This window comes from Parasteatoda tepidariorum, chromosome 12 (genome assembly GCF_982258835.1).
Source record: "Parasteatoda tepidariorum strain Cologne lab strain chromosome 12, Ptep-v5.0, whole genome shotgun sequence".
Lineage (NCBI taxonomy): Eukaryota > Metazoa > Arthropoda > Arachnida > Araneae > Theridiidae > Parasteatoda > Parasteatoda tepidariorum.
In genome coordinates this window covers 48437995-48452814 of record NC_141766.1, presented here as the reverse complement: position 1 = coordinate 48452814, position 14820 = coordinate 48437995, and the positions used below count along the sequence as shown (strand labels likewise).

The window sequence follows — 14820 nt, the reverse complement described above, 5'->3', positions numbered from 1 at the left end:
CCATCGGGCTATTCGAAGGCTGATCAAAGTGGTCACCCACCCGCACTCTGACCGCAACTTTGGTGGTCTGCTTGGAACCCTGTCTTAGCGAACAGTCTACTGCGGGACTACTCTTCATAAAATAGGGTAGCACGTCGTTTAAATTCTATCACTAGATAAAAATAAGTTTTTCCTTTTGTTTGGTTTTTATTTCATTTTATTTATTTACTAATTTTTTATTTAATTTTTGCACACAGGCCGGGCAAGTTTGAACATCGTGTTCAAATTAAACCAACCATGTTGACGTTGGTAGCCTATGTTATAGGAGCATTAACTTCATTAACTTATATTTAAACGGTAACCTCAACTGTTTTTATTTCTTTAAATTGTTTATTTACTTTTGCAAAATAATTGGTGCCTTTCATATAGTTAGATATTATTCACGTGTACATTAGTTATGTAGTAAAGTTTATTTCTTTAAAGTAAATAAAAACACTTATAAATCAAACAACATGATGTGATAATTTGTTTTACTAATGTCAAGTGTTAGAAAGTTATATTTTTGGCACACTTTTTTAGTATCTATATCCAAGTAATAAGTGCAGATACTTAATCGTAAGGAAAAGTCTTTCTTTCAAAACAAGCTATTTGTAATTTTAAAACACTGATCATTTTCTAAATAAAATGTTTTTTAGATTTGTTCTTGATAAAACTAGGTTTTTATTTCACGCTTGATAGCTTATAATCCATTTAGTTTCCCTCTCGGTTTGAATTTACGTCATTTTTTCTAAATTTTAATTTACGTATGCTACAACTGTGTACTCTTATTAAAGTTATTAACTTTAACTTACGCTTATTATTTATTGTTGAAGTTATCCGATACGTATATTACAGACGTGATAGCATTATAAATGGTGCTTGTTTTCCTCCTTTGAAGTAGTAAATAAATGAGAATTAAAATTAAGTTTGATAAATTAAAAACAGTCCAAAAATACGTTCTAATATTAATAATTTTTATTTCCATAGTATCTTGCATTGAAAATAAAATGCACAAAATTTTGAAAGTCTCAGTTTTTTTCGCAGTTTAATGATATGTTACATTTTTCATTGGAATTACGGCCACTCTACTATTTTTACTTAGTACTATGTTTTATACCAGATTTTGTTTTATAAAAAGGGGTTAAAATCTTAAATTGCAATTTTAAAAAAAAGGGATATTTCTGTATCAGTACCTATTTATGCCAACTACTGTCAGTAAGGCGTGAAAGGTACTAGCAATTTTTTTTTGAATTATGTAAAAAAATTTATACCTTGCAATATTATATTTTTTTTATCTATTATTTATTAAAAAATGATAAATATTTACTAAAATTTATTTTTTGTTTGAAATTATCTTTGGATAGACGTATTTTATGATTGTGTGCAAAACTTTTTCAGTTGACTCAAAAAGTTCTCCAGATATGGCGAAACATGTGAAAAGTAAAATTAACATTAGGGGGATCCAAACTTTGAATCTCTCTCCTGATTAAACTATGGAGACCATATTTCACAGATTGCTACTTTGCCCTATATTTTGGGGGTCAGAAATCGGAATCTGTTTTTTTTAAAATAAGTATGTTTATTCCAGGAAAGTAAAATATTGTATCTGATTCCGTAACTTAAAATATCGTCTGCACTAATTAGTTAGCATAATTGAGGTTATCCAGTCGAACCATTAAGAATGAGTTCCCAGAATATGAAGATCCGATCATTCGAACAATAGATATTCAGGGTGGTCCCTTTTTTATTTTGCCCACTGTACAGTGTTACAAATTTTTAGCAAGTATAGTATTTCTTTCATACCAGATTTTTCTTTTTTTAACCTAGTAGTTTCAATTTTTTTGCATTTTTTACGTTCTACATTTTTGTAGCTCTGTTAGAGTAGGTTTCATGTTTTTGTTAGATACATCTCAAACGATAAGATATTGTCAAATATATGTTCTTTTATAACCTTACTGTGTTCTTGCTCCAAAAATTATTAAAATTATATTATTTTTTGTAAAAGAAAATTGAAATAAATGGCTAAAAATTATTCAACATACACCTATCCCAATTCTACTACATTACGTATCTATATAAACTTATGTTATTCAGATCTATAGAATAAGCAAATCTGTCTATATTTTATTAAAATACTTAAAATGAAGTAGTATATTTATAATAACAGTTTGTAAAAAATTATCTAAAACTTATTTTAGAAAATATTGTTCTGAAACATTTATTTTGTTTGAAAATGAAAAACTGTAATGTACCATATGATAAATTATCTGTCTACCTCCAAAGTCTTTCAGTCTAGCTCCAAAATCTTTTACCTTCAATTATATGAAGAGCAGAAGATCCTATTTTCAATAGAATCTTGCTAAGCTAAACTGATATGGATTATTGATATTGCTAAAAATTCTTTTCATCCTTAATTTTAACTGTTATTGAAGTACTCTTTTTTTTTTCCATGTTATAAAGGGGGAAACTAAATATTCTGTGCTCTATCATTATATCACTATTTTATTCATTAAATGTGGAAAGATTCAAAATGTGTTTGAGCGTATAAGTTGCTATATTGTTATGCAAATCATTTTTTGACATTGCAAAACTAATTTAAAAGATAAAGCAATATGACAAATTGCAAACATGCATGTGATACATACTTTTGCTGATATGCTTTATCACGATTTGTTTTTCATGAATTGTAAATCTTATTTTAACATGATGGCATTATTGATATTTGATTATGCTCAAATCTTTGTTATGTTTGTTCTTTTGCAAGCATCATATCTTTTCTAATTTTCAATATATTCATTTTAATAACTCTAGTTCTAGAAAAGGTTATGTCAATTTATTTTATCAAATTTTGCATGGTCCTCACCTAAATTAAAATATATATTTAACGTTTCTTTTATATTATTGATTGATCTGTTGTTTATTCTATAGTTATATAACTAATAATATAAAGAGATTAATTTATAATTTTCATGAAGAATTTATCTATTTGGGTTGCAAGAGTCTGGATTTGCAGGAGTTTACTATGTATAAAAACAGCTTGTTAAAAATTATCAAAAACCATATAAAAAAATTTTACTTTCTAATTGTAACATTTTGTAATTTTTAACAATGAATAATATTGATTTCCCATGAACATAGTAAACTAAATAATTTTTCCCAATTGCCTCTGAAATATCAATTAATTTTTATACATCTTTTTTTAGAAGCATTAGGTTTGTGGGACCCGAGACAATTTCTTAATTCTTGGTAACTAAATGCAAATAGAAATCAGATTAAGCTCTCAAATTAATTTTAGGAATGATTTTTAAAGAAAACTTCAAATATTATTCTGTAATGTTGAAATATATCTTAACTTAAATTTATTTCCATTTCTAATGTTCTTTTTTTTCTTTTCTTTAAAGGTCTTCAAAAGAGTGGCAACATGCTTTCAGTTATACCTGCTAATTTTGTTAATCAAACAGCTCGTTCAAGTAATGAGCGTGAAAGAAATGTAATTGCTGCCATATTTAGTGCCATGTTGATTTTATTGCTAATTATGGCATTGTCTCTTCCAAATTGGTATTATCTGAAAGGCGGAGGCTGTAGACATCAAGTGCTTGGTGCTGAACAATTTTTGTATGTGAATCCTGGTGATTCGGGCATTATTTCCTTAAATTCTGGAAATATATCTCATGCTTCTCTAGCATATTATGGATTAAATGATGGTAAAAAATTATATTTTTTCATGTCTTGTTCAAAATTGTTTATAAATGTATTCAGTTTTAAAATTTTTATTGGAAAAGTATAAACCAAAATTATGAAAATCAATGTTGAAATCTTGCCAAAACAGTTAACTGATTCAACTTAAAAGTTATTCAGTCAATATCCTAGTTAACTGATTTAACCAATATTCAAGTTAACTAATTTTTATTAAAAAAGTAAAAAATCTCTAAATTTTTAAAAAATTCTTTAGTGTAGTTTGGGTTAATTTTGCAACCAATTTAATGTATTTACCTTGGAAAAGTATAAACCAAAATTATGAAAATCAATGTTGAAATCTTGCCAAAACAGTTAACTGATTCAACTTAAAAGTTATTCAGCCAATATCCCAGTTAACTGATTTAACCAATATTCAAGTTAACTAATTTTTATTAAAATAGAAAAAAATCTCTACAATTTTAAAAAATTCCATAGCGTAGTTTGGGTTAATTTTGCAACCAATTTAATGTATTTACCTAACATTTAAGGATCTGTTTAACAGTTATGCAATGGTGTGATACGTACTGTTGTGTGATGCATACAGTAATGTGAATAAAGAATTGGAATTTTGAAAAAGGGATACTATAATTTTTTCAGAAGGCATTTTAGACATGATTTGAAATAAATTTGCTACATAATGCATATATTTTGATTGCATTCCAACTGTTGCTTGATGAAGAATCGTTTAAAGTATTTACAAAATTTATGATAAATTCTATTATTAAACCACAATATTAATAAAAATAGTACATTTGTTTTTCATGAGATAATTTCAGCTTGTCAGGTGGGTGGTAACTTCACAATTTTGGTATATGAACTATATCTGTATTTGCTTTATTATGAATATTCTTTTTATTTATTTATTTTATTAAAAACATTAGAAATTTTTTCAAGAATTATGCATAGTCCTTGTTTACGTTAGTTAGCGCTATATCCAGCACTATTCTATGACATTTGGTGATTCATTTTATTAATTCCTTTTATATTTGTCATGTTAACAGCAAAATAGTTGAAAAATTTTGTAAAATTTCCTGAAGTTGGAATATTTTTTTTTTTTTTCATAATCTTGGATTTGCACAATTCTGTCAACATGACTGATAATGTTGCACCCCATTACCATAATCAGTCTCAAGAATATTAGAAAATACAAGATTATTTTCAATTTTGCTATTTAAATTTTTATTTTTTTAAGCCCATTCTTTTTTTTTTTTTTAAATTTTCTTCGTTTAAATTTTTAATTTATGTCCAAAACTTCATTTTTTTTTAACATTTTCATGAAAATTTTCATAATTTTGTATACTGTTATTTGATTTAAAATTCTTTTTCTTTCTTTTATTTTTACATTCTTTGTTTTTATTTATACTTTTATTTTCTTTATTTGTATTACTATTGCAATTTTAAACTGAATTTCAAGAAAAATGTGCAAGGATAAGTTGCCTTTATAATCTGAGGAAATGATTAGTTTTCTCCGATTTTGCATTACAACTTGTTTCACACAATCAAATCACTAGTTGAAATCCAATGCAAGCATTCAAACTTAATATGGAATAACGTAAATCAGTTTTTAACATCAAAAGAAGTCAACCAGCCTAGCTATTTTTTAAATTTAAAATGCAAGTTTGGTTAAGTTGCAAATTAATTTTTGTTTCTTTTGCATTTACAAAGTTTTCTCTTTTTTTTTTCTTTGGACATTTGATTTTTCAAATATTTTAGTTTAGGAATACTTTTTGTGTTGACATTTTAATTGGTAGTTTTATTAGTTGCACTCGGATATTAAACATTTCGAATATTTTCATTTCTATTTTGAATGTAGTTTTAGTGAATCCAGATACTATTACTTGTCAATTTGTGTTAGGTCATTGTCTTATCCTAATACTGAATTTGATTCTCAGCAATAAGAAACATGGTTTGTTTATGGAAATGTCTGTTCTAGGCTGTGAACTGAACACCAATGTCTGGCTCAAAGATTACTATATCTGGTTTACTTTGATTAAAACTTACATTTTCTGATACTAGGGTTAAATCCTTTGCTAAAACAAAGCAAAAAGTAATTATGGTAAGAATTTTGATTGTAAAATTTTGATTGTAAAATTATTAGATGTGCTTTATCTTATGAATGGAAAGATATGCAGCTTTATGACTTGATAATGGCATCAAAATCATCTGAATATGAATTGTAATAGAGTACAATGATTATTCTTAAAAAATCAATTCGGAGTTTCCAAGACTTTTTTATTACATCAACTGTGCACTTTAAATTTTCGATATTTAATCTGAAACCTTTTTATTTTTATATTGAAATTTTAAAATTGTTTAACTTCGGTAATTTTAACTTCCAATTATCCCAATTATTTTTTTTAGCATGGTTTTGCTGATTAATAAAAAGTCCTTTACATCCATTAAGAAGCAAAGTGAGCATACCTGATGTGATTATGGAATATTTTAACATTTGTATTGTGACTTGAATTGTAAACCTAAAAATTGATTGTTATATTTTATTTATTTCAAAATGCTTCCAGTATTTTAATTATCATTTTACAATAATTAGCATTCTTTATATTTTACAGACATGAAGAATTGTCTTACTCCTACCATCGTGACCGTACAGAGAGTTAATATTGGCTTATGTTTCCTAACAATATTCTTCAGTTTTTGCCAGTTTTATTTTGACATTACAGGTGTTAAAAATCATGTTATACACTGTACCAGAAGATGTGCTATTGGCAGTATTTTTTCTGGTAAATTCACTGTATTTTTATCCATTTTATTAATTGTCTTGTGCTCAGCCATAAAAACAACTAAAATCTAAAAGCATTATTTTAGGTTTTAAAATTTAAGTTAACTATTAAAAATAAGCATCAAACATTTTCCCCTAGGAGTTAAATTGTGCTTGGTTTAAAATAAGTTCACAATTAATGATATTCTAAAATATATATCAAGTTCGAAAGTGTTTTTAGCAATTCATGATGTGCCTTAAGAGATGCAGCCAGGAGAATATTTTCAGTAGTTGAAAAAAAAAGCATATTGAAATCAGGACAAGCATGGAAGTACTTTAATACAAAAGTTAAAAATTGACTGTTGTAATAAAACTTTAACTTCAGCTGAATTGAAAGCTGTAAAAAATCCATATTACATGGGAATGAAACTTTTCCACCCTTTGCCAGATTTTTAGCTTTTTATATTTTTTATTTTAAATTTTCTGAATATCTAAAAATACTAAAAAAATACATTGGTCCTAAAAAAAAAAACTTGCTACAAAAATTTGACCGTCTGTAGAAATTTTAACAAATTAATAATTTTTGAATTAATTTTAATAATATTTTATTTTATACGTAAATCTATCTTTAAATAAATTATTCAGTAAGCTGAAAATAATTTAAGTACACATAATTAATCTAGAAAGAAGTGTATTAAGAAAATAAGAATGACAGAAATCAAAAATTGAAAAGAAATTTATATAATAGGTTATATAGAAATCAAATTTTTGCATGAAATTAAAATAAATAATAGGAATTTTTAAAAAAATGAATGCTACAAGTTTTTAAATTTTAAAACTTATTAGTTATCCTTAAATAACTGTATTAGTCAATTGTAATTTTTTTCTCCCATTTTGTGAAGTTTCTTTCTGGTGTTTCCCCCCCCCCCTACTTTCTTCCAATGTCCTGGGTGAACTAGGTTACTTCCAAACAAAATATCATCCATTATTATTATTAAACATATTGTTAATATTTAATACTAGCATGATTTTATAATAACATTTTTTTGCTTTATTTCTTTTTTGTAGTAATTTCAATTGTGACAATCATTGGTCTTTGCTACTATGTGTCAGATCTAATGGAGCAACAACAAGAACTTACAAAATTATACCCAACTACCAGAGTAGAAATCACTTTTGGTGTTAGTTACTATTTGGTAGCTACTGCTGGAATTATAGCTGTCTTAGCTACTGCTGCAAATCTTTTTAGATGTGATCATCTTACTAGAAGTAATGATGTTTCTATGCTATTAGACGATCATCAGGAAGAAACATTTTCCATTGGTTTGCCACATTCACAATCATGGTCTCATATTCATGAGCAAAATGCTGCATATTTGAACAATCTACCTCCACCTCCTCCATATACACCCTAATCAAAGTAGTGCTAATGAAATAAGTAAGCTTATTATTGTTTTCATGTAAAAATAATGTTACAAAATGCACATTTATAATAATGACTTTTTATTTAATATGTTATGCCCAGTTGAATTTTTTTTTTTAAAAGAAATCCTATATTTTTTATGTTTTTTTCTCCTACCTTCCAGATAGTTTTTACTTGAAGTCAAAAGTATATTCATAAAAATCATCATTTTAGTCAAAAAAAGTTTCACAGTAAGCATTTTTCCTAAAGACTTAGGCTAAAAGCAAGATTTTATTTAGATGTATGTTTAAAAGTGCATGAATCGCCAAGCCAGTTCTACTTGTTTTATTGAAAACTCAATCCTGAAAAAATTTTATTACAACTAAAAATAAAAAACTGGTTATTGTTCCTGTTATAGTATCTTGTTCTAATGCTAGAAACAAGACATGATTTTGTTTTCACCAAAAAGATGTATATTTTGTAAGTCAGAAGCAAGCATGGCTAAACCACTTATGAATAATAGGAACTATTGAAGGGGACAGGGTAGAATGAAACAAAATGTCCTTTTTTTTTTCTTATAAAAATTTTTAAATGCTCAAAAAGACAAATAATATGCACTTTTTATCGTTTTTTTTCTTCTCCCCATTTAAATAAATTTTTTAGTTTTATTTGTTTCTGAATAACATCTTTATACTTAAAAGTTAACCAAAAGGTTTGTAAATTGTAATTTTATCCCAACCGATGAATTATAATGTAATACCCCAAATAATGCAAGGAATGTTGAATTTTTCACTAAATGTAAATTTTTTATGGGCATTTGAACACAGTGCACAAATATAGAACTTGAGTAATAAAAAAAAATAAACCAGCTTAAGGTTTCATATTTTTTTTTTAATATATAGTGAATGCTTCTATTGAAAAAAAATAATTTTAAATTAAATTGACTCAAGTCAGTTTCAAAAATTAACATGTCTACTTTTTTTTTCTGTTGATCCTGAAGAGAGGGAATATGAAAGTTTAAGTGCATATTAAGTTTTTTTTTCTTCAAACATATATGTTTCTGCTGAATGGACAAGTTTAAAATTAGGTGTAAGTCTTTTTAAATAAAGTTCTTAGCATTACATTCATTTTAAATATATGTTTTATTCAACCGAATATATTTCCTTATGTTTCAGTCATTTCTCCTTGATTGAAGCAAAATTAATTATACTTTTTCTTAGTACTTCAGTGATTAGCTGGAGTCTGAATCACTGCTATGCTTAGACTCTATAGAAGATATAAATTTCACTTAAAAACAATTGCCTTTTATGTATTTATGCAGATGTTTCAATGCTGGTTATGCATAACAAGTATTCAAAGTTGCCACTCCACAGGGAAAACCTATAAAATGCAGGGAATTTGAGTTTTTCCTTACAAACTGGGAAAATACAGGGAATTTCATTTCTCATTTTTGTTTCTTAAACTCAATGTGCATTCTATGAGATTTTTGAGAATGATATTTCTGCTATACTAAACTATTTAATTTACTATAGCATTATTTGTTTTAAGTATGTTAACCTGTTCCTTATATCTTTAAGTTTTTCCAGCTATTAAAACTAGTATAGTTAGCCTATTATAGCTCACACAAGAGTACAGTGTTTCCTCTTAATATATTGTGCATGATTTGTAAATGGAATTATTTTTTTTTCAGATTTGAGTGGCAGCGCTGGTATTATATAATTTTATACAAATGTTATATTATGTGCTGAGGTTATAAAATATGAAATTATTTTCAACTTTCTAATGTTTATTTTTGTAATTTTGGCTTTAAAGATCAACATGCCATTACTTTTACTCATCCGAAGACTCAAACTTTGGGACCTTTCTAAACCAAGCAGAAAAACCTCTATAAAATAATTTTCTAGGCCTCTGTCAGATATGCTGCTAAACTGGGCTATTGTTATTTATATACAATGTTTATAAACTCCCTAACAAGAATTAATAATTTCATGGACTTTATTTTCCTATTAAAATATTAAATATATTTTTGAATAAGTCTGAAAAATTGTTAAATATAGAAATTACATTGCAAATTCTTTGTACAAAATGCCAATAAAGATTAATACCATTAGTATTCATTGAAAAAAACATCAAAATACAGCAGAGGGCGAAAGTCTTGTCTGTTAACTTTCTTAAAAAAATATTCAGATTTTGGCTTTTTAAAAGAGTAAAAACAAATATTTTTTTTTAATCATTGTTATAACCAAATTCAATTATCGCATTATTACTTATTTATTATCGTATGTATTAAGATTTGTAAACATAAAAGGAAAAGACTGCAATATTTCCTTGTTCAAAAGTTTCATTCCAGACTAAGGCAAACTAACCTAGCGGTCTGAAATTTTTTAACTAATTAATGGCTTTTTTATGACTATTTGTCCATGAAATTTTACGTTATGTAAATATCTTGTAACAATATTGCAGTAAATATGAAGAATTCTTTTTTAACTTCAGTGCAATTTGAGTTACAGTTTTCTTGATATTTTACATTTATTTGCTTTTTTATTATACAGATGTCTTTCTTCATTGTTTTTCACTGTCGATCACTTTTAGGTTTACATTTTAAACCATATCCACTTTGATTGCTAGTAATCAGGTCATTTATAGTTGACTTTCCAAATAATACTTAAAACAAAGTTTCATTGAAGAATATGCTTTCTTCTGATAATTTTGTTATACATAAATGTAACTCCAAAGACACATTTCTATGTTTATGTAAACTGAATAATTATTACGGAATTATTAAATTTCAACTTATATTTATAAAATTTATTTCAATTAATTTAAAATCTATATCTGGCCTGGTACTTTTGAACACAAAAATATTGTAATTTGTTTTTCTCCCATTTAAGCAGCCAAAGACCGAAAAAGCTAAAAAAAATATAGCGATTGGAGGCTTTTGCTTATCATTGTAGACACAATATTGAAAAATAAAATCTTAATCAGAGGTTTCAAAAATGGGAGACTTGGCAATTGATGGGTTAACTGATTGTTCTTATAAACTGGATTATTATGTCTTTGTGGCTCAAATGGATCTCTTTTTTTTTTTTTTTTTTTTTTTAAGTCTAAGGTTTATACATGAAAACATGTTTGTTGCCACTTAAAAAAATGTTCCCTCAACAACCATACAAGTTTGTAGCTAGGAAAATCTATGTTGAAGCATCCAATTTTTTTCCTGCTTGTGTCTCTTTGACTTGTATCTGCTACATTTGTAACAATAAAAATTCTAATTAGCTAAATTATTATGCAGTTTTTGTTTAGCAGTTATTTCAGCTAAATATTGTAAAGTATGTTCATTTATGAGATGATTCTTAATAAAATAAAAATTCCAACTATTCAAAATGCTAAGCTCTGAGGTGCTTGAATTGAGGTGACCTATGACTTTGCATGAAAGGATTCTAGTGGCACTGATGAAATTGAAAGCTAATTTTCTTTTTATGGATTCAGGTTACTCACATTTCTTTATTTTCTTTCTTTTGTACAAATATGTATTATTCAGAAATTTGTATTTCTATTTTGAAAAACATACACAATCTGTCTATTTCTTTCTAGTTTTTGTGTATTGTATTTTAATTTATGGTTCTCTTTTAGGTAGCACAAGCATTTAAAATGTGATACCTGCCTTATTTTGTTACAAGGAAAGCATTTCTGTGTTAAATGCTGTGAGCGTCGAGAAGCAGAGCTTTACTACCCTTTTTTTCCAAATGGTAGAATCCAAAGATTTAACATTTGCTTTAGCTTTTGCACTAGTTTATGCAACATGCTGTTTATTTTATTCTCATAACAAGTTTAAAGAGAGAATGGTTGTTGATCTTGTGTTAAGGATCTAAAAAGATTTTTATTATGTGCCTATATAATACTGATGGCTGTCAGTGGATTTATATTTTTATTAATTGTAAACTAGAAGAAAGTATTTGGACAAATCATTGTATATAAATGATAGAATTTCTCTCTGTTGCACTCTCTCTCTTTTTTTCTTTCTTTTTGCTATAAAATTTATACCAAGAAATGTACAAATAGAAGTATTAAGCATATTAATACCTTTGTTTTCAAAAAGATAATATTCGTTGACGATAATGAATGATGGACATTATTTATGATGTAACAATTTTTTTTAATCGTGTCAGTAACTAAAAAATTTAACTATTTTAACTTTAAATTAATATAAAGTTAAAATCTTATACTCCTTTGCTTTCAACAGAAAATTTTATTTTATGTTTAACAATTTAAAAAAAAAAATTTAATATTTGTTTTGGTATTACGTACTGTGTTAGTTTTCATATTATTTATTTTTTTAACAAAAAGAAAACTTGTTTGACTTTCAATTTCAAAATTTTTGTTCCACTTGCGTCAAATATCAATTCTTACATTTCTAAATGTAATGTTTTGAGCATTAACACCGTTTTCAGCTATTAATTATAGCTATTCAGTATTCTAATTATTCTTTAAATAAGTGCATAAATTTTACTGAAGAAATTGGTATCATTGAGTTTTGACTTATATTTAATTTTCTTCATTTTTTTAAAAATGACCTACATTGTAAATAAAAAAAAAATTATATAATTTTGGTTTAAATTCAATTATAATTTGTGTTTTTAAAATTAATTTTGTAACTAATAATGGAATAAAAAATACTTTTCTCGTGTTTTAGATTCTATATTTTTTCGTAGATTGCTTTTAATTTTTAAGTATTGATTTCTTTTAAATATAAAGTTGCATTTGTTTTGTTAATGTTATGTAAAGTTCATTAATACTTTTCTGTTATTTTTTAATCCTTGTTTAAGCATCATTTGGTATGAAATTTTATTTCTGATAAGTATTCTCTTTTTATATAGTTTTTACTCACTCTGTTGGATGCATTAAATCAGGAGTCTTCCACCTGATGGGCACATTAATACTTTCAGGTAAACGTGCAGGCGAACAGTTAATTTAATCCAGCAGGCAAACAATTCATTTAAATATTCAGGCAATCGGTTCATTTTTGCGTAAATTTATGATTAGTGTCGTCTTAGTCTTACATTATAGACTGAAATCAATTCAAAATATAATAAATATATTTTATCCATTTTCATTACTGTCTGAGACTGAATAAAATAATAATTCAACTGATACAATACTAAATAAAATAGACAAAGTAATTCATTAGCAAAGAAGGAAATTAGCTCATTTTTGTGTCAAATTATGTTGGTGTTATGTTAATTCAAATTATCTTATATTATCTATTTTCCTCTCTGTTTGCAACAAACTTAATATATTATATATAGGAAAAGAAGCTCATTAGCAAGAGAGGAAAAGGTTAATTTTAGCATTAAATTGTGATTTTTGCGAGTAGGAATTCTGCTAAAGATTGAATTTATTAAGTATAACAACTGCTTATCTTCTAAAGTCTTAGTATTTTCTGTTGTTTTTAACTGGGTGAAATAACTCAGGGAGCCACATCTTAAAGATCCCTGCATTAAAAGGATGATGCACCTACTCTGGCATATAGTATCTGTAAGATATGCGTTGTTTTTCAGTACATTAGTCCAACATAATGCAAGAATAATTTTAAAAATTAAAGCTACATTAAGTTAAAATAGTATATTGTTTTTACGTTACCTTAAAAGCATTTTCACAAAATTTTGTATTTATGGTATACTGCTGGCTGGTTGAATGAAAAATGAATTGCTGTCTTTAATTCTAAAATTTAACAATTTCTTAACTTTTTGGTAAACTTTGGCAATCTTTAATTCTGATTTAACCGCAGATTTCTCTTTTATTGGAATTTAAATATTATTTATTTTTTAATATTTTCTAACACAACTCACTACTCTATACCTAGCTTCTACCATACTTTTTTTTGTTGAACTTAATACTTTAAAGATATAACAATAACTACATATCAAACAAAAGTTTTTTGGTTTATTTTATCTGTGATGCGTTATATTCAATGTTATAATGCTTTATCATTTCTTAATTCTGTATTCCCAATAAACTACTAGAGTAAAAATAGTTAGCATTTTCAAATACTTGTACATTTAGTATTAAAAGTTAAATAATGTGTTAGAAATTCTGAGAGTTACACTGTTTTTTATTTTCATTTTTTATAGTGTTATGAAATGTTTTGAGACTAAATTAAACACAGACTCTTTTTTTAAATTTTTTAACATACTTAAGTATATGTTTTAAATGTCTTTTTAAAAGTTAGTAAAAAGTATTTAAAATAAGTTGCTAGTGAAAGTGAAAGTTTTTAGCGAAAAAAAATTATACTGGTTTTTATTTAGTTTCTTAAGATATATCCTTTTTATATATTATGAAAAAGTTGTAGTCTTTGTTTTTCTCGACAATTATTTTTCAGCATAAATTAGATTTAAAGCTTTCTGTAATAATTACAAAGTATATGATATAGTTTATGACAGTTATCTTTTTATTTAATGTGCTTAAATTTATGTATTTAATGTTTTCTTATTGCATTTAAAGTATACTATTAGTGAATTTATAGTATGAAGATAAGAGGAAAGTTTCTTTATTTAATGCAATTTCTTAAAATGTAAATATTTTTGATGTTTTAAAGATGTACTATTCTATATTTTTCTAACAATTGGCCAATATGAATTATATTTAAATTTAACGCTCTTTTATTAATTCTTTTGTACATTTTGTTATTCACTTCTATAATTGTTTAAAAATGACTATAAGTATAAAATTTTAAATAGATTTTCTTTATCTCATCTCTTTTAAATTTTATCTAGTCTGAAATTTAATGTATTGTTTCACTTATCTGCTGCCTTAAAAATCAAAACTACTTATACTAAAAATATATGATAAGCATTTAATATTGTTAAGTAATGATCTATGTATGTTGGAATTACATGATAATGTAATAAAAGAAATTGTTTTATAGTGTGATGTATTTATTAATTTCAAG

The 14820-nt window shown here is 25.8% G+C and overlaps 1 protein-coding gene across 2 annotated transcripts; it reads left to right on the top strand.

Annotated features, from left to right (window-relative positions):
* Positions 1-344: 344 nt before the first annotated feature.
* Positions 345-14795, top strand: LOC107442103 (transmembrane protein 127). 2 transcript variants are annotated; one of them, XM_016055573.4, is made up of 5 exons: positions 345-594; positions 3420-3722; positions 6324-6494; positions 7541-7910; positions 11505-14795. In XM_016055573.4, the coding sequence occupies exons 2-4, from the start codon at positions 3440-3442 to the stop codon at positions 7885-7887; spliced, it is 801 nt and encodes a 266-aa protein (XP_015911059.1). In that variant the 5' UTR covers positions 345-594; positions 3420-3439; the 3' UTR covers positions 7888-7910; positions 11505-14795. The 2 variants fall into 2 exon arrangements, with proteins under 2 accessions (XP_015911059.1, XP_087012243.1); XM_087156117.1 differs by having other exon boundaries at positions 350-1247.
* The last annotated feature ends 25 nt before the right edge of the window (positions 14796-14820 follow it).